Source organism: Callithrix jacchus, chromosome 12 (assembly GCF_049354715.1).
Source record: "Callithrix jacchus isolate 240 chromosome 12, calJac240_pri, whole genome shotgun sequence".
Taxonomy (NCBI): domain Eukaryota; kingdom Metazoa; phylum Chordata; class Mammalia; order Primates; family Cebidae; genus Callithrix; species Callithrix jacchus.
The window spans coordinates 24,933,556-24,953,800 of NC_133513.1; the positions used below are offsets into that span (position 1 = coordinate 24,933,556).

At 46.4% G+C, this 20,245-nt stretch overlaps 1 protein-coding gene across 1 annotated transcript in view; it reads left to right on the forward strand.

The window, feature by feature from the left end:
* Positions 1–19,980, forward strand: part of CACNG3 (calcium voltage-gated channel auxiliary subunit gamma 3) — a 104,910-nt gene extending 84,930 nt beyond the window's left edge. The window contains exons 2-4 of the mRNA XM_002756002.5: positions 3,406–3,489; positions 12,311–12,451; positions 18,923–19,980. Coding sequence (XP_002756048.1) covers positions 3,406–3,489; positions 12,311–12,451; positions 18,923–19,434 — 737 coding nt within the window. The 3' untranslated portion in view covers positions 19,435–19,980. The remainder of the gene's footprint in view (positions 1–3,405; positions 3,490–12,310; positions 12,452–18,922) is intronic.
* The last annotated feature ends 265 nt before the right edge of the window (positions 19,981–20,245 follow it).

Below are 20,245 nucleotides of genomic sequence, written 5' to 3' on the forward strand. Positions count from 1 at the left end.
GCAGGAAAATAGCTACAACTGGGGAGGCGGAGGTTTCCAGTGAGCTGAGATTGTACCCTTGCACGCCAGCCTGGGTGACAAGTGCAAAATTCCACCTCCAATACAAACAACAACAACCAAACCAGTGACTGCATCCCTGGGACCTACCGGCGTTTGCTGGTTCTGAGTCTTAGTTTCAAGCTGCCTGAAGCCATCATGAATAAGATCATTTTGCAAGCAGATCCCCACATGCATATAGTTCCTAATTCCCTCAATAACGCCAACTGGTCTGTTTTTAGTCGTGTTTCTATTCCATCTTCACCTGAACACCTTCTTCCTTTGAAATCTGTGGGTTTCAGGTACGAAAAACAGCAAATAACAAGGAGTACAGAAATCAACTAACAATGAGACGGTGTCACTACCAACACCCTTCCCCTGCCCAGGGGCCCCGAGACATGCCAAGGGGAGGCCTAGTTAATGGGGAAGCCACTGGTCCAGTTCATTGCCAACATCAATAGTAAGGCATGGGCTGTAAAATGATCATGGAGATCATGGAACCGCCATGCAAAGAACTTAGCTTATAACACTGAGACTTGTTGAAGAGAGTGCAATTCCTAATCATTGTTAGGAACTTTGTCTTTGAGGTCAGCTAGACATTTGCCAACTGTGTCCTTGAGTAAATCAGTGACTTTGCTAAGCTTCTATTTCCTCAATATGTTAATAACATTGCCTCATTATAACATAGGCACCTCATAAAGTCATTTAGATAGCTAAAGAGGATAAAACACATAAATGTGGCCGGGCACAGTGGCTCACACCTGTAATCCCAGCACTTTGGGAGGTGGATCACCTGAGGTCAGGAGTTTAAGACCAGCCTGGCCAACATGGTGAAACCTTGTCTCTATTAAAAATACAAAAATTAGCTGGACATGGTGCTGTGCACCTGTAATCCCAGCTACTCAGGAGGCTGAGGCACGAGAATCGCTTGAACCTGGAAGGCGGAGGTTGCAGCGAGCCGAGATCGTGCCACTGCACTCTATCCTAGGCAACAGAGCAAGACTCAGTCTCAGAAAACAAAACAAAACAAAAACACATAAATGCTTAGAATGGTGCCTGGCATATAGTAGGTGCAAACGTATGTTACTTATTATGATTTCTTATTCAGTCAACTGGAAAGGGTCGGGTGTGGTGGGCCTTAAAACCAAACAGGAATATATGAATGAAACTCTAAAATATGAACAAGAATAAATAAGGCCTTTCTTTCAATATCAGGGAAGAAATTATGGGTCTGTCTTTTTTCTAAGAATTTCCTTGAGTCTTCTCTCCTGAACCTCCTTCCTGATTCTGAGTCTATTCTTTGCCTGGTAAGCAGAGAGGCAGAACAAAGGAGATGTTCTACATATTCCAAGGCATTTATTATGAAATGACTCTGGCCTGGAGCCTACTTATAGTAGTTAAATATATGACACTCTTATTTTTACGAGATCATAATAGACATCATGATAGTAGTCATAATAATGGCTGCTATTCATAGTGTAATGGTGAAGCCACAGCCTTTGAAACCTGGACCCAAAAATCAATTCCATCACTCACCAGCTGTGACACATCTCCTCCGTGGTTTTCCATTGTCTCATTATCAAATGTCAGTATTAATGGCCTCCACCTCCTGGGGTGGTAAACAAGGATAAATGAGATAAGGGAGGTAAGGTTTCAGCTATGTGCTTGGCCAATTGGAAGCACTTAATAAGTGTCAGCCATTATTATGACATGCCTAAATTTTGCTTTGCAAAAATTATCCCATGTCCTTATTTCATTCTTACAATAACAGCTCCGAAATACCAATGGAGCTCTGTCTGATCCTGAACCTTGTCCATTTCCCACTGCCCCCTGCCCGATCTCATGCCAGCTACATAGACAGGGAAAGGGACAAGAATGCATAATTTCCAGAAAATTTTTTGTCCTGTAAAAGAATTGGCAGAGCTATTAACTGCCCCCAGAGACTGGTTAACTGTCTAGTTAACCAACACCCAAAACAACGATTAAACATCCACACCAAGTTAAGTCAAGCTTATGTTGAAACAGGGAAAGAAAGCAAATGTGGGGCCATGCCTGTAATCTCAGCACTTTGGGAGGCCGAGACAGGTGGTTCACCTGAGGTCAAGAGTTCGAGACCAGCCTGGTCAACATGGTGAAACCCTGTCTCTACTAAAAATAAAAAATTAGCCAGGAATGGTGCAGGCACCTGTAATCCCAGCTACTCAGGAGGCTGAGGCAGGAAAATTGCTTGAACCCAGGAGGTGGAGGTTGCAGTGAGCCAAGATAGTGCTGTTGCACTCCAGCCTGGACGACAAGAACAAAACTCTGTCTCAAACAAAACAAAACAAAAAAGACAGCAAATGCAGACAGGTGTTCAAAATGCATGTTCAGCAAATCTGAGGCCCCCGAAGGTAGGAGCCTCATAGTGAGGGACAGTGAGCTGTGATCCTTTGGAAGGGCAGAGAGGGAAAGGGAGGGTCCTGTGGTCAGATATGAACACTGTTGGGGAGAGTGGACTATTCTGGAACGCCTGGATTCAGCTCTTGGTTGGAATGCCAATTCTATTTAGGTTGGTACAAATTGATTGCACAACTTTGTACCAACCTAAGTAACTACTTACCTGAGCGATTTCAAGAAAAATTCTTAAGCTCTGTTTCCTCATTGGTAATGAGCAGAAAAAATGATGTACTTGAATTCCAACTGAGTTTTCCTCCACTGACTGGAGGAGAGGGGAAGGATAGGGTAGTCCTCATAATTAGTGGTTATGTTTCATTTTATGTTTTGGTTTTTTTTTCTTTTCTTTTTGCCCTTCTAAAGTGGATCCCAACATCATGCCAAATCTAAAAAGCAGCAAATACCCACCTCCCGCTTGTATTGCTAATCTTTTGTCTCTATTGGTCTCTTTTTTGTGCCCTAAAGAAACATGCTGTTGGTGACTGATCCCATTGGCTCATACCTATTATCCCAACACTTTGGGAGGCTGAGGCAGGAGGATCACTTGTGACCAGGAGTTTGAGGCCAGCCTGGGCAAAAGAGTGAGATCCTATCTCTAAAAAAAAAAAAAAAAAGTTTAATTAGCCAGGTATAGTGGCACATGCCTGTAGTCCTAGCTACTTGGGAGGCTGAGGTGAGAGGATCACTTGAGCCCAGGAGTTCAAGACTGCAGTGAACCATGATTGCACTACTGCCCTTCAGCCTGGGCCACAGAATGAGACCCTGTCTCTGAAAAAAAAAAAAAACCAGAAGTGCTCTTGGGTCTACCAGTCCAGCAACAACCCTATAGCCACCAACAACTGGAGAAAGGATCCGTACATAGGGGTGGACACCCAGGCTGGGCCCCAGGAGCTCTGTCTCCTCCTTTAGGCTCAGAACCCTTATCTGTTTCCACAGGGGCTTTCCGAGGCGTGTGCAAGAAAATCGATCACTTCCCTGAAGATGCTGACTACGAACAGGATACAGCTGAGTATCTCCTGCGTAAGTTCCCCGGCTTCTCGGGTCTCTCTGGAAGGAAGGGATGGGACCCTGCCATCACCCAGCTGCCTCTGAGTTGGAGGTTCCTCAGAATCCTTCCCTAGAAATGGATAAGTGCAATGGAGCCTCATGTGCCAGTACACAGACATTCAAGTGGTTCTGAGATCCAATCCTCTTTAGTTTCAATGAATTAGAAATAGAAAGAAGAACCAGGGGTGGGTTGGGGGATAGTTCCTGCCTGTAAACCCAGCACTTTGGGAGGCAGAGGCCAGAAAGGATTGCTTGAGCTCAGGAGTTCCAGATCAGCCTGGCCAATATAGCAAAACCCCATCTCCACAAAAAATTTAGAAAATTAGCTTCGTTAGGTGGCACACACTTGCAGTCCCAGCTACTCAGGAGGCTCAGGTGGGAGGATCACTTGAGCCCAGGAGACTGAGGCTGAAGTGAGCTATTATCATGCCACTGCAGTTCAACCTGGGTGACAGAGTGAGACCCTGTCTCTGAAAAAAAGAGAAAGATAAATGAGGGAGGAAACAAGGAGGCAGGGAAGGAAGGAAGGAAGGAAGGAAGGAAGGAAGGAAGGAAGGAAGGAAGGAAGGAAGGAAGGAAGGAAGGAAGGGAAAGGAAAGAAAGGAAAGGAAAGGAAAGAGGGAGGGAGGAAGGAAGGAAAGGAAGGAAGGAAGGAAAGGAGGGAGGGAGGGAGGGAAGGAAAGTAAGTGAGTCGAAACTGAAAGGTTCTTTTTATTTAGTTTAGGAGAAAAATCTAAGGAACTTTCTCTAACTTGAATGCAAGTTTTCACCTTCCCCAGAGGGTTGATTGGAGGTGCTAATGGCAGAGTGCTAATGGGTGAGGTGAGGTGCTAATGGGTGAGGTCCCAAGGGGCAGGGCGCAGGCTTAATACAAAGCCAAGTTCACCTCTCCTTTGACTTCCCTCCAGTTTCAGTTCTACTGGAACAGGGCCAATGTCTCTGTAGGATTTTTCTGAGGTCAGTTACCTGAATATGACAGGAACTGTCACAACTACAGCATGTAGGAGCCAATAGAGTGTGGTGGCTTTGAGCCAAGGCCTCTGGAACCTGGGCTTTGACCCGCGTTTGACTCTACTAGATGGGCAAGTGGCTTTACCTCTCTAGTTCCTTTCTTACTTTTTTCTGAAATGCAGATTATAATATCATCCATCTGACAGGGTCATGAAAATTAAGTAAACTAAATCATATTACTCTTAGTCTGGGGCCCAACACACAGTCAGGAGGCAGTAATATGCATTAGCTCCCATTTCTTGCATGGGATTAGCAATAGCAAAATTCACTGCAGAGATGAGCCTTCCATTGGCCCAGGAGGCACAGAGAGAGCTTGATTTGGATTTCAATGTAATTTCCTCAGCAAGAATGTGTGTTGAGTTCACTCAAAATGATAACGAGGCCAAGTGCAACGGCTCACACCTGTAATCCCAGCACTTTAGGTGGCCAAGGTGGGAGGATCAGTTAAGCCAGGAGTTCAAGACCAGTCTGGGTAACATAGCGAGTCACCAACTCTACAGAAAAAACATTTTTTTAATTATCCAGGCACAGTCATGCACACCTTTAGTCCCAGCTACTTGGGAGGCTGAGGTGGGAGGTTTGCTTGAGCCCAGGAAGCTGAGGCTGCAGTGAGCCATGACTGTGCCATTGCGCTACTTCGTGGGTAATAGAGCAAGACCCTGTCTTAGTAAATAAACAAATAAATAAAATATAGACATATCATTTATCCTTTTTCAGTCCTAATCCATCCACTAGAATTTATTCAATCCCCTACTAACCTGAAAGGGAGAAGCTAAGGCAGAATTAATAAAAGTAGAGAATTTATTTGGGTCAAGATTGCAACCTGGTAGCATAGATCCAAGTCGCCCCAAATGTAAACTCCAATAAGCAGCAGTAACAGGTGGATTTTGAAAGGTGAAGAAAAAGAGACAGGGAATGGTCTGATACAAAGTTGTTTGTCAAGAATTTTCCTTGGGGTGGGGCACAGTGGCTTATGCCTGTAATCCCAGCACTTTGGGAGGCTAAGGTGGGTGGATCACCTGAGGTCAGGAGTTCGAGACCAGCCTGACCAACATGAAGAAACCCCGTCTCTACTAAAAATACAAAAAATTAGCCAGGTATGGTGGTGTACACCTGTAATCCCAGCTACTTGGGAGGCTGAAACATGAGAATCACTTGAACCCGAGAGGCAGAGATTGCAGTGAGCCAAGATCGCACCACTGCACTACAGCCTGGATGACAGAGTAAGACTTTATCTCAAAAAAAAAAAAAAGAATTTTCCTTGATTTACAGAAATAATATTGAATAGTGATTGGCTATAGGGTGTGGAGGATAGTGTCAGATGCAGCGTTATTAGGTTAATTTATGATACTTGTGGCACAAGCAAACAATTTCAAGAGATGAGTATGCAGCTCAGAGAGGCGAGTAGGACGTGATCACTCTCATTTCTCTCTGGGCTTGATAATTAGAAGGACTTGCATTACTCAGATAAAAGTTGTTTTCTCTTCCCACCTCTCACATCAGCAGTTCAAAAAGATTTGGTGTGAGGAGAAAAATTAGCCACACTTAGAGATGTGGCTTGACCAAGTTTGGGAGATGACACAAACTACTTGCATGTTCTCAATAGAGAATGGCGTTAGTCTTCAGTGGGGTTTTACCACAGTGCCCAAAATTTTCTTTGTTTTTCTTTTTTATGTTGATAAAACATTTTTATGTTTGCCCTGTTGGAGACTAAATAGAACTGTGACTTCTTCACAACTTACATAGCTGATTTTAAGTTCTTCAGAGAGGCCCGTGGTTTTTCTAACAAGGTATTTTTCTCCGGTTTGAGAAGATTTCCCTTCCTCTCTCCTCACCCCCTAGCCCACAGTCCACCGAAGCTTCACCTATAGCAGCAGAATCGGGCTCAGGTTAAGGAGAGGCCATAATGAGCACACCAATTTCCTGCTGGGAATTTTAGAATTCCTGATCCAGCCACATAGGGCCTGAAGCGTGTTCCCACAGGGTTCTCCCTGCCTGACCCGTGTTCACGCTGCTGATCCCTGTCCTGACCCACAATCCTGGAGGGACTGGGACTCTGCATATCGACTTTTTTGCTGTTTCCTTTCTTTCCTATGCTCTTTGCGGTAAGCTGCTGCGTAAACCCATACATAGCAGCGTTACCGGAAAGGGGTCTAGATCCAGACCCCAAGAGAGCGTTCTTGGATCTCACACAAGAAAGATTCAGGGTGAGCAGGGCGCGGTGACTCATGCCTGTAATCCCAGCACTTTGGGAGGCCGAGGCAGGAGGATCACCTGAGTGAGGTAGGGAGTTCGAGACCAGCCTGAACAACATGGAGAAACCTCGTCTCTACTAAAAATAGAAAATCAGGCAGGCATAATGGTGCATGCCTGTAATCCCAGCTACTCGAGGCTGAGGAGGCTGAGGCCAGAGAATAGCTTGAACCCGGGAGGCAAAAGTTGTGGTGAGCTGAGATCACGCCGTTGCACTCCAGCCTGGGAAACAAGAGCGAATCTGTCTCAAAAAAAAAAGAAAAAGTAAGATTCAGGGTGAGTCCACAGAGTATAGTGAAAGCAAGTTTATTAGAAAAGTAAAGAAATAAAAGAATGGCTACTCTCTTGATAGAGCAGTGGCATGAACTGCTTGACCTTGTATAGTATGGTTATTTCTTGATTAACGGTAAACAAGAGGTGAATTATTCATGAGTTTTCCAGGGAAGAGACAGGCGATTCCCAGAACTGAGGGTTCCTCCCCCTTTTTGACAATAGGGTAACTGCTGACATTGCCATGGCATCTGTAAAGTGTCATGACTCTAGTGGGAATGTCTCTTCACATCCTAATGTATTATAATTAGCATATAATGAGCAGTGAGGACTAGCAGAGGTCACTCTCATCACCATCTTGGTTTTGGCAGGTTTGGGCTGGCTTCTTTATTTTGTCCTGTTTTACAGCAGAGTCTTTGTGGCTGGTGTCTTGTATTGACCCCCATCTCATCCCGTGCTTGGGAATGCAGCCCAGCAGGTCTCAGCCTCATTTTACCCAGCCCCTATTCAAGAGGGAGTTGCTCTGTTTCCAACATCTCTGACAGCAGAAGGTTCAAAGCCCACAGGTTTCTGTTGACTAAAGACTCCCGCAACACAGCACTGGACTCAGAAAGCCCTATTCAAACTCTGATGATGAGGCTACACTTGAACAAGCTTATGTCTCCACCCTTAAGACCCTAACTTAGCTCCACACAGTGTGGGGAGGAGAAACAGGGAAGGAAGACAATAAACACCTCCTCGATCTGAAGTCACCCTGTGCCCACTGGGCTACAACAAATGCAAGGTGATCTTCCACTGACTTAGGAGAAAATGAGAGCAGAAAATCTCCTGTCTGAGGCAGACCCTTATAGTCAGAGTTGATAGAATCTACTTGCATCTCATTTGTGGGGCAAAGAATGGGGTCTCCCCACCAATGGGTTCCCAAATGACGATTGCACCACTTGGGAAGATCACATTTACGTATCTCCCATCCGCAGGTTTCAAACATAAACTCTTTTTTTTTTTTTTTTTTTTGAGATAGGGTCTTGCTCTGTCATTCAGGCTGGAGTGCAGGGGCACGATCACCACCATGTCTGGCTAATTTCTTTTTACATTTTTTGTAGAGATGGGATCCCTCTATGTTACCCAGGCTGATCTCAAACTCCTGTCCTCAAACTATCCACCTGCCTTGGCCCTCCCAGAGTGCTGAGATTACAGGCGTGAGCCACTGGGCCAGGCCCAAATATCCCCTTTTGTAACCAACACAGTTCAATAGCTTCAAGCATTCAGATCATTTCCTTAGGGCACACATCAAAGGTTAATTATCCTTTGATTTTTTTTTAAGGTATTCACTTTTTATTCATTACACTCACTACATTGAAAATTCAAGCAATTTTTGGGTTCAAATACAATGCAAATGATCCTTTTAAGATTAGTCCACAAGTCCCAAACAGGGAAGAGACCCTCCCCGCAACATATTTACAGGGGCCCAAGGCAAGAATCCAGTTGAAAACCCACAGGTCATACGTGCACATTTTTACAAATTACGAATAAGTTGTGCCCACAACTGGGCCCATTAAAAATAAGTCACACTCACATACAGAACCCCAGAACTCTGGAATGGCCCCCTAGACCTGGGAGCTAAAAAAACCAGGAGCCAGCTCTGCCTCCTGCAAGCCCGCATAGTAGCAGAGAACTGCAGGACTTTGCAGCAGGCCAGAACTCAGCAAGGACACTAATCACGCCCCCAGAGATCAGAGCAGTCAGGTTCTCCTCCCCAACACCTGGCTTCTCCCAGCAAGATTTCCAGGCAGTTTGAAATGCCTCCAAAAATTTTACCATTACAGCAGAGGAGTGATAGGGATGCAGTTTCATCTGCAACTCTGACTGCCCAGCTCCCATGTCTGGTGATTTGGGACAGCCACTTTAAAACTGTTAGCAAATGTTCAGTCTAGGTCCCATTGCTCACCCATAGGAAACCAATCATTGAGAGGAGTGTTGCCGAGGAAGAAGGTTTTATTCTGATGACATCAGTCAGAGAGATGGAAGACGAACCCTCAAATCCATTTCCACCCCAACCGCAAACTAAAGTAAGGGTTGGTATAACTGGGAAGAAAAACAGGAGGGGAAAGGAAGAGGATTTAGCCAGCAGGCAGCATGCGCACTTCATTTCATTGAAACTTACACATGTAACTTTCTCAAGCTTCAGTTCATGGGCATCCAGCCTGTTAGAAAAGTGGACCAGCTTCAGCTAGGCATGGTGGCTCACACCTGTAACCCCAGCACTTTGGGAGGCCAAGGCAGGTGGATCATCTGAGGTCAGGAGTTCGAGACCAGCCTGACCAATATGGTGAAACCCCATCTCTATTAAAAATACAAAAAAATTAGAGAGGGGTGGTGGCATGCACCTGTAGTCCCAGCTATTCAGGGAGTTGAGACAGGAAAATTGTTTGAACCTGGGTGGCAGAGGTTGCAGTGAGCTGGGACCGCACCATTGCACTCCAACCTGGGTGACAGAGCAAGACTAATTCTCAAAAAAAAAAAAAAAAGAAAGAAAAGAGAAGACAAGACAAGAAAAGAAAATTGGGCAGTTTCAAAACCAAAGCAAAATCCCTTCCATCTTTTCTTAAGAGAACCTCACCCCTGTGTGCCCTCAGCCCCCCACTTCAGGTCTCCCCCTTCATCCCTGTAGGGCCCACAGGTTAAATAAATTACCAGACTTTCAGAAAACTGAAAACACAAACAATCAAACAAATGAAAGCGCAGTAGCAAATGAAGATGGCTGGGGTTAAACAGGCAGAAAACACAGTGAATATGAAAGGTGAAGGCTTGAACACTGAGTCATGTCAACTAAGCTTTAAACGCCTGAGTCAAAATAAACTCATGTCCTCCCTGGCCCCCACTCCCTGGCATGTGTCCTTGGTCAGGAGCGGATCCTCCATTCGCTCAGCACCTAGGATGAAACACAATTCGCAGCCCACAGCCAATCAGCTAATTGTGTTGGCTTTACTTTCAAAATATAAAGTAGGAATCTGGCCATGCCTTACCACCTCAGGTGTACCACCCCAGTCCATGAAGGGCTCTTCCCTGGGTTCTGGGTTTGTTCGTTTGTTTGTTTGTTTGTTCGTTTGCTTTGAGATGAGGTCTTATTCTATTGCCCAGGCTGAAGTACAGTGGTATCATATCGGCTCACTGCAGCCTCCTCCTCCCCAGCTCAAGTGATCCTCCTACCTCAGCCTCCCAGCCTCCCAAGTATCTGGGAACACATGCACATGCCATCATGCCTGGCTAATTTTTAATTTTTTTAGTAGAGATGGGGTTTTCCCATGTTGCCCAGGCTGATCTCAAACTCCTGACCTCAGGTGATCCTCCCGCCTCAACCTCCCAAAGTGCAACAGGGCTCTGCCCCCAGAAGGACCTCACCCTTGGTTCCATGCTCTGCTGTCACCATCTTGAAATTCTTAACAATTCTGGAACAGGAGACCTCACCGTTTTTTGTTTGTTTGTCTGTCTGGAGACGGAGTCTCAAACTGTTGCACAGGCTTGAGTGTAATGGCGCAATCTCAGCTCACTGCAACCTCCACTTCCTGGGTTCAAGTGACTCTCCTGCCTCAGCCTACTGAGTAGCTAGGATTACAGCTAGTGATTTTTATATTTTTAGTAGAGATGGGATTTCACCATGTTGGCCAGACTGGTCTTGAACTCCTGGTCTCAGGTGATCCACCCACCTCTGCCTCCCAAAGTGTTGGGATTACAGGCGTGAGCCACAGTGCCCAGCTAGGGCCTCACATTTTTTGTGTTGCACTAGGCCCTGTAACTTACGCAGCTGATCTTGCCTGTCATTGCTACTAGAGCATAAGACCCATGAGGACAGGACCCCTGGCTTCTTGGTACACCAGTGAGCACGGAATTTATTCAGCTGATGTATTCTGGGCTGGACCCACCAGGAAATACTCTTATACTGGTCGGGTAAATACTGGTACCCCCACCACAGGGGACCCCTCTCCCAGGACCTTAGGGATCCAGGACTCTGCTCTGACCCCTCAGCCGGTATCTCTTTTGAAGAGCAGTGCCTGTGCCCTTGCTGTGGTTAAACATTTCTGCTATGACTGCAGCACCTGCCACAGCACCTGGCATCTAGTAGGTGCTCAAGAAATATCTGTCAAATGAATAAGCAAATTCATTTGTTCATTCGTGACTAAATGGGTGTTCAATGGGTGTTGTTATTCTCCCTACGACACGAATGTAGATGCCTACAGGGAAAGATTCTGCATTTTAATGAGCAGTATGTGGTCTGATGGGAGTCCCTGTACACAGGGCTGGCTGCGTCGTTTGCAGGGTCCAGTGTGAAATGAAAATCCTGTGCTCTTAGGCCAGGCATAGTGGCTCATGCCTGTAATCCCAGCACTTTGGGAGGTTGAGGCAGGAAGACTGCTTGAGGCCAGGAGTTCTAGACCAGCCTGGGTAACTTAGCAAGACCCCATCTCTACAAAAAATACAAAAATCAGCCGGACATGGTGGCACATGCCTGTAGTCCCAGCTACTTGAGCGGCTAAGCAGGAGGATCGTCTGAGCCTGGAAGGTTGAGGCTACAGTGAGCCGTGATTGTACCACTGCACTCCAGCCTGAGTGACAGAATAAGCACCATCTCAAATAACCTGAGACCAAAACAAAAAAAAAACTCCTTTTTTTGTGATCACTCTTGGTCTATCATGGTGTTTTCTATTTGCCATTTAATATCACCCTCCTTGGGTGCAGGGACATTCTCCCGGTGAGTGCAAACCCTCCCAGGGACCTGGGGCTGGCACCCAACTCTGACTCTCCCTGTGTCCTTGCCTGGGCTCCTACCAAGGGTAAAGAGGGGCCCTTGGTGTAGTCGTTGGGCTGAAGAGGGAGAGTGGGCATTTGAGAGCCTTTTCCAGGGAGGCAGGGAGGTGGGAAGGTGTTGGTGATAGGTGGGGAGGTAGGGAGTAGGGTGCCACATAAGTCAAAGCTCCTAGCCCCAAAGCACGTGCCATTGTCCCATCAGACTTCACTTACAAAACACACGTTTGATTATAAACTTGTTAAGACTCTCAGGTTGGTGACTGCAGAACATCAACCCCAAATGCCAAGACTCCTTCTAAGCACAGGCTCTGAGCACCTGATCTCATACCCACGTCAAACATGGGCCCTGCTCTCTTCCCGTGCGGCCTTCCTATCAGGCACCCCTACGCTTGCAGTGGGAGGACCCCAGGGGCTGGCTGGGCGCAAGCAGAAGCCTCTCTTTTTCTCTCCTCAGGAGCTGTGAGGGCCTCCAGTGTCTTCCCCATCCTCAGTGTCACGCTGCTGTTCTTCGGTGGGCTCTGTGTGGCAGCCAGTGAGTTTCACCGCAGCAGACACAATGTCATTCTCAGCGCGGGCATCTTTTTTGTCTCTGCAGGTGAGTGTCTGGCCCCAGCCCTGAGATCTTCACAGACACCAAACCGAAGCCAGGGCAACACGGAGGAAGCAATGTTATTCAGAGCTCCCTTCCAGGGAAGGAGCAAGAAAATGTTCCAGTTGTTGTGCTAAGGATGAGAACTCAAAGAATTTCATTAGAATCAAAGATGTCAAAACTCTAGCTAAAGCCGGCATGAGGGAAAGACAGGGAGGAAACCAGATGGCAGGATCACCTGAGACTGAAACAGAGAGAGGGGGAAGGAGAAAGGGGCAGGAAAGGGAAAAGAGAGAAGGAGAGAGAGATTAACAGGAGTGTACATACAGGCTTGCTACTTACATATATGATGGGTGTGAACTGATTGTGTGTTTTAAAGTGTTCCACTTTGACTGGGGAAGCTTAAGCAGGAGGGTCGTTTGAGCCCAGGAGTTCAAGACCAGCCAGGGCAGCATAGTGAGACCGCTATCTCAAAAAATCAAAACTATTTTAATTAAAAAATTAGCTGGGTATAGTGGTGCACACCTGTGATCTCAGCTACTCAGGAAGTTAAGGTGGGAGGATCACTTGAGCCCAGGAGGTGAAGGCTGCAGTGAGCCAAGATCATGCCACTGCACTCCAGCCTGGGTGACAAAGTGAGGTCCTGTCACTAAATAAGTAATTGTGAAAATATAGAGTTGCATTTTAGTGTTCACTTGGGCATGTTCATATACAACCTCTGGCCCTTTGAGATATGTGTTTCCCAGCTAACTATTATTCAAGCCTCTTACTCACCATTGTGTAATCTCCTCCACTATTCCTGGGCCAATCAATACTCTGCCATCACCCTGCAAAGTTTGAAAGTCATCACCAAAGTCCAGCCCCATCCAGCATTTGAAGTGCTCAAATCCTCATATTATTCCAAGCATCTCTGGGAACAAGGTAAAACCAGCAGCCCAAGATGCTCTCCAGGAAGACCTTACAGTCCATAGCAGCCCTAACCAGAAGAAGCCACAGGGTGGCAAGGGTGCTGAGGGACACCCTTCACAAAAAGGGCCTGTTCTCTGCCTTCTCTCGCCTCCCTCCACCTCCGTCCCTTCGCTGGTGGCCTGTCTTCTTTGATTCCTTCTGAGTTTTCATCCTTCATCCTTGTTTTCAACCCTTTACCATCTCTTCCTACCCGACTCCTTTTGGGGTGGATCAGTGCCATCTGGATGAAATGCTTTAGAGAAGCAAAGAACAGGTCATGGATGGAGGAAGATGGCACTGGACTCTGGTGGTGACTTTCAGACTGCAAGGTGATGGCAGAGTATTGATTGGTATGGGGACAGTGTCGGAGAGTATAAAATGGTGAGAAAGAGTGGCTTGCAGCCCCCCTGGATTTCAGTCCTGGATCCACCAATCAGGCCTTAGGAAGTGTGATCAACTCTTTGTAATTTGTTTTCCTTGACTATAACATGGCAAATAATAATAGTACCAACTGCAGCTGGGCTTGGTGGCTCATGCCTGTAATCCCAGCACTTTGGAAGGCCGAGGCAGAAGAATCACTTGAGCACAGGCCTTCAAGACTACCATGGGCAACATTGTGAGACCCAATCTGCACAAAAGTTTAAAAATTAGCTAGATATGTTAGTGGGTGCCTATAGTTCCAGCTACTCAGGAGGCTGAGGTGGGAGGATGGCTAGAGTCTGGGAGGTCAAGGCTGCAGTGAGCCATGATCATGCCACTGCACTCCAGCCTGGGTGACAGAGCAAGGCCCTGTCTCAAAACCATAATCGTAATCATAATAGTACCAAATGCATGGGGTTTACTGGAAGGAGACTGTATTCGTTTGTTCTCACACTGCTGATAAAAACATACCCACGAATGGGTAATTTATAAAAGAAAGAGGTTTAATTGTCTCACTGTTCCACATGGCTTGGAATGTCTCACAATCGTGGTGGAAGGCAAAGGAAGAGCAAAGTCACATCTTACATGGCAGCAGTCAAGAGATCTTGTGCAGGAGAACTCCCCTTTACAAAACCATCAGATCATGTCTGTAATCCCAGCACTTTGGGATGCCAAGGCAGGAGGGTCAGGAGATAGAAACCATCCTGGCCAACCTGGTGAAACCCCATCTCTACTAAAAATACAAAAATTAGGTGGGTGTGGTGGCGCACACTTGTAATCCCAGCTACTTGGGAAGCTGAGGCAGGAGAATCTCTTGAACCCAGGAGGCGGAGGTTCCAGTGAGCTGAGATGGCGCCACTGCACTCCAGCCTGGTGACAGAGTGAGACTCTATCACACACACACACACGAAAAAAAACCGTCAGATCTCATGAGACTTATTCACTACCACAGGAACAATATGGGGGAAACTCCCCCGTGATTCAGTTATCTCCACCTGGCCTCACCCTTGACACCTGGGGATTATTACAATTCAAGGTGAGATTTGGGTGGGGACACAGAGACTGAACAGAGAAAGCACAGTATTATTTTCTACTATTAGAAAAGCAGCAACAATACAGTTCCAAAATCTGGAACCCACAAGACCTTGCTCAAATTCCTTCCCCACTCCTTCCCTTTCTGTGAGATAAGAAAGTAAGACTGTCTAAAGCTGAGTCACTAGGAACTGACTCCAGCAACAGACCAGAAACAAAACTGCCATCTTGCCCCAGGGGGATGAGATCAGCCCACAGGTGGCAGTGGCCTCTACTTTGCTCTGTGTGGACAGATGTTAGCACCTGCAAACCTAGGGACTTGTTTTATCTTGAGGCACAGTTCCTGTCATAGCACCCAGGTGGCTGTGTCCAGACCTCCCAGGTGCTGCCGGGTCCAGAGGATCGGTACCAGTGTTATGCTGAAGTGAGAGTTTTCTAAGAACAAGAGAAGATCATTATTTCGTTCCCCAAGGGGATTGTTAGGGAAGAGTGTGTCACCAGCAACTTTCTTCTCACAAGAGGCATTGTGAGAGGTGGCAGGCAGGTAGAGTAGACACATAGGAACTAGAAAGCGTGTGAGTCCATGGAGGAAGCCCTGACGGAAGGCCGAGGGTGGCGGTCTAATCCTAGACCCTTTCACTGATCTCCCCAAAGAACCCTAAGATCCTGTTTGTCCACCTCTAAAATGGAAGGAGTAGATGATTTACTACTCTCTAAGGCTCATTTTTGCCCAACTTGCACTAAGGTGGATGGTTTGAGCCAAGCAATTAACAACCCTTTAAATCAGTAAATAAGAGTGCTGGGGGTGGGGGGGGGAAGACAGAGAAAACAATTCTTTACTGAGCACCTACTATGTATCAGATATTACGCAGAATGCTCAAGACCATGAGCTCTGGTCAGGCTGCCTGGTGCAAATCTAGCTCCACTACTTTCCTTCTGTGTGACCTTGGGCAAGTCACTTAACCTTTCTGTGCTTCATTTATTTCCCCATCTGAAAAAAGAGAATCATAATGGCCCCACCTCTTGAAGCTGTTAACAGGATTAAATGAGTTGGTAGAGATAAAGTGCCCAGAGTGGTGCCCCTCATCCAGTGTGTGTTCAACACGTAGTAGCTGTTATCGTATGCCATTTGATTCTCATACCTACTCCACTCATTCACTCATTCAACAAATATGGACTGCTGTCTTGCTATGAATCAGGCTCTGGGCTGGGAGATCCGGGCCGTAGCAAGGAATGAGATAAGCGTAGTCCCTGCCCTCAGGGAGCTGATAGTCTGGAAGCAGGACAAAGCAATTGCCTATTCACTTCTTGTTTTCCCTAAGCCTTGTTACTGAAATCTGAATCCACCATGGCTAAGAGTTCTGGATTCAAATCCCACTTCAACCATTTTCTATTAGGTTGGTGCAAAAGTAATTGTGGTTTTTGCAATTACTTTTAATTTAATGGCTGTGCTCGACATGGTGAGAAAGAGTGGCTTGCAGCCCCCCTGGATTTCAGTCCTGGATTCACCAATCAGGCCTTGGGAAATGTGATCAACTCTTTGTAATTTGTTTTCCTTGACTATAACACGGCAAATAATAATAGTACCAACTGCACTTCTCTGTGTCTGTGTGGAATCATTTTTTTAAGTGAGCCTGTTGCAATAATTAATAGTTATGATATATATAAAGATTTTGCGCAGTGCCTGGCACATGGTAAGTACCCTATAGATAACCAGCAATTTGCTTGGCTTCCTATCAGCCTAGTCTGACATCTGAGCCTCTCTTTGAACTTCTTTCTTTCCTTCCCCACCCCGCTCTACCCTCTGCTGCCCCCAGAAAGACTTCCTTTGGGAAGTTTTCAGACTTTGCCACCAAAATATTCCTGCTGGCTGAGGATAGAGAAAACATGGCCTGGGGGAGTCAGGGGGCATCAATAGAAGCCACCTTCATTGAGCTGAGATGTCTTTGAAGTCTGCCTCCCATTTAACTTAAAAATTCATGTGAATTCTGCCTTCTCCTCCTTACTATATCTTTGTTCATTTTAATATAAAAGAATATGTCTTCCCTACTCATCTTCAAGCCAAATTGACACTCCAGGAAGAGGAGCCGTTTGTCACCCTGTGGTTTCTTGCAGCCTGACACAGAGCTGGATGTGTCAACCCCCATAATAAGAAATAGCTCAGTGATGAGAACTTGCTGCCTACCTGCTGAATGTTTGTGCTGGGTAGAGCCCAGAGGAGGCAGGAGAGAAGCAGATTTTGTCTCTGTACTCTGGAGACAAGTTTTAGATGAAGTATAGTCAGAAGTCCTATTCAAAGTACTGAGGCTAGGCATGGTGGCTCACGTCTGTAATCCCAATGTTTGGAGAGACCAACGTGTTGAGCATCACTTAAGGCCAGGAGTTCAAAACCAGACTGGGTAACATAGCAAGACCCCATCTCTACCAAAAAAGAAAGTTTTTTTTTTAATTAGCTGTGCTTGGTGGCACCTACCTATAGTCCCAGCTATTCAGGAGGCTGAGGAGGGAGGATGCCTTGAGCCCAGGAGGTTGAGGCTACAGTGAGCTATAATTGTTCCACTGCACTCCAGCCTGGGAAACAGAACAAGACCCATCTCTTAAAAAACAAAACAAAACAAAACTAATAACCCTAATGCATGTGCACCAGCTAATCAGAATGGTGGCACTGGAGCACAGGCCTGTGTCTGCTGCCCTACCAAGCTTTAACCCTTTGGTTGCTGGACTGTAGGGAGATCTTGGGGATGCCCAAGTTCAAAGAGTATAGAACATTCAAGGAATGGAGTGAGAATTCAGGAGGCTCCTGGAAATGGTTACTCACCAACTGTTGTCGGAAACTATAATGAGGGACAACCTCCATTTAGCACCACCCTACAGGTAGCCTAAATTTGGAGGCAAAGAGATGCCAGCTGGTGTACCAACAACCTCCATGAGTCATTGTTGGCACCAAGCCCTGGATGAGGCCCTTGAAACAAAGAAACAAAAAGAGACATATCCCCTTCAGAGCAAGAACATGAGAAAGGTAGGCAGAGATGTGTATAGCCCTCCAAACCTCCTGCTCCTACTGACCGCCACCTGGAGAATTGATTCCTCTTTAGTGGGCTAAGCAGCTATTTCCAGCAATATTGGCACTTGGAGAAGCTATGTCTGCAAGGCTCGCCTGTTGGAAGTAACAGCTTCCTGTTCCCCAAGTCCTGGTGCCTGGTGCTCAAACAACAGCTGATCTGAAGCATTATCATATCCTGTGCAGATAAAAAGACTTGGTGAGCTCCCACCTCTTCCCCATGGGTTTATTTATTGTCCCAAATTGCAGCTCCAGACCCATACATTTTCACTGGGCAGCTCCATTTGGAGTTTCCATAAGCACTTCCAACTTAATGTGTTCAAACCTCCTCTTCTGTCTAAACCTGGATTCTCTGCTGCCTCTTATTTGAGCTCAAAATGCCACCAGCCTCCCAAGCATGCAAGTTAGAACCCTAGTAACTCATTCTCAATTCCTTCTCTCACATGCCATCGTCAACCGTCTTTCATCTCCTGGCTCACCCCTCTTTAATTTTCAGGATCTGGCTCAAATGTCACCTCATCTTCAGCGCCAGGTGCTGTCTTTCTCTCTCCTTTTGCTCCTGAACCATTTTTATGTGGCTCCGATAAACTCTTACTGTATTTTCCTGTAATTGCATTTACATGTCAGTCTTTGCTACTAATAATAAAGAATTCAAGGGCGGGGACATGTATCTTGTTCATTTTACAGTCTTCATGGTTTAGTGCCAAAGATTAAGTGTTGACGAGATGAATTGCTTCTCGGGGAAGAATAAGCGCATTCTGAGTTCTACTGTACTTGCTGTAGGAGTAGGGTGTACTCTTTAGCTGAATACACATTGCCTGCAACTGAGCAGCAGAATTCTTCATTTCCCAAGTGACAGACCATGCAAAAGAGCTCTGTGGTTAGATTTCCCAGCTATAATCCATTCTCCTCTCTCCCCGTTACCCTCCACATTTTCTATAAATATTTTAAGATGGAATGTGACAGTTCTCTCTGAGTTTGATAAAAGACGTGTTTTTCTTTTCCCCTTCTCTCAGGGTTAAGCAACATCATTGGCATCATAGTTTATATATCAGCCAATGCCGGAGACCCCGGGCAACGTGACTCCAAAAAAAGTTACTCCTATGGTTGGTCCTTTTATTTCGGAGCCTTCTCTTTCATCATCGCAGAAATTGTAGGAGTGGTTGCCGTGCACATCTATATTGAAAAACATCAGCAGTTACGAGCCAAATCCCACTCGGAGTTCCTGAAGAAATCTACTTTTGCCCGCCTCCCACCCTACAGGTATCGATTCCGGAGGCGGTCAAGTTCTCGCTCCACCGAACCCAGATCCCGAGACCTGTCCCCAATCAGCAAAGGCTTCCACACCATCCCTTCCACTGACATCTCGATGTTCACTCTCTCCCGGGACCCCTCAAAGATCACCATGGGGACCCTCCTCAACTCTGACCGGGACCACGCTTTTCTACAGTTCCACAATTCCACACCCAAAGAGTTCAAAGAGTCACTGCATAATAATCCGGCCAACAGGCGCACCACGCCCGTCTGAACTGACCTCTGACCTCTGCCCCACGCCCAGCACAGCCTTGGGGGAAGTGTACAGAGATGTCTCTGAGGTTGCATGGCATGGTCCTCGTGATGGTATTACTTTTTACAAAGAATGAAACCAAATGGACTCAGCCCTCTCCCACATTTGCCCCTCACCCTCCAAATCCTAATCCCTCCATCCCTTCCTAAGTTTTCAAGCCAATCCCTTAATGTCATTCCTCTCTCTGTGTATCTGTGCCAGATGTTTTCCTTTCTTCCTTCTTTACTGGAAGGACCTCCACATTCTTCCCTCCTTCGAAGAGGACTTTACTAAAAGTCATGGGTGGTGGCCAGAGGGGATTTCCAAATCCCCATCAGGCGCGTTCATAGGTGTCCCCATTGTCTACTCACACAAATCCTCAGGAAACCAACCACCTCCCAGGTGGCCCTGAGGAAGGCATTCACCTTTACATGTTAGAAAAACATGACCAGAAATCAAAGATGTCAGAGCCCCGAAGCAGCTAATGTAATAAGCACTCATGTTATTAAAGGTTTTGCCTTGTCGTAACCCACCGAGCCAGGGGTGTTTTGTTTCTTTTGGGTGCTTCCTACACAAACTCACTCCCTGGTTTCCAAACTGGCTCATGTCCATCTTGGACTCTCAACTTAGCTCATCCACACTTGAGCCACTAGGGAGGATCTCCCTGCACCTTTGGAAGTTAGTAAGGTGTTCTGTTCCCAAAAATGTTCAAATCAGTGTGTCCCTCTACTTGAATTCCTGGAGGCTACCTGTGGGTGGGTGAGTGAACGCTGATTTTCAAGATCTAACTCTG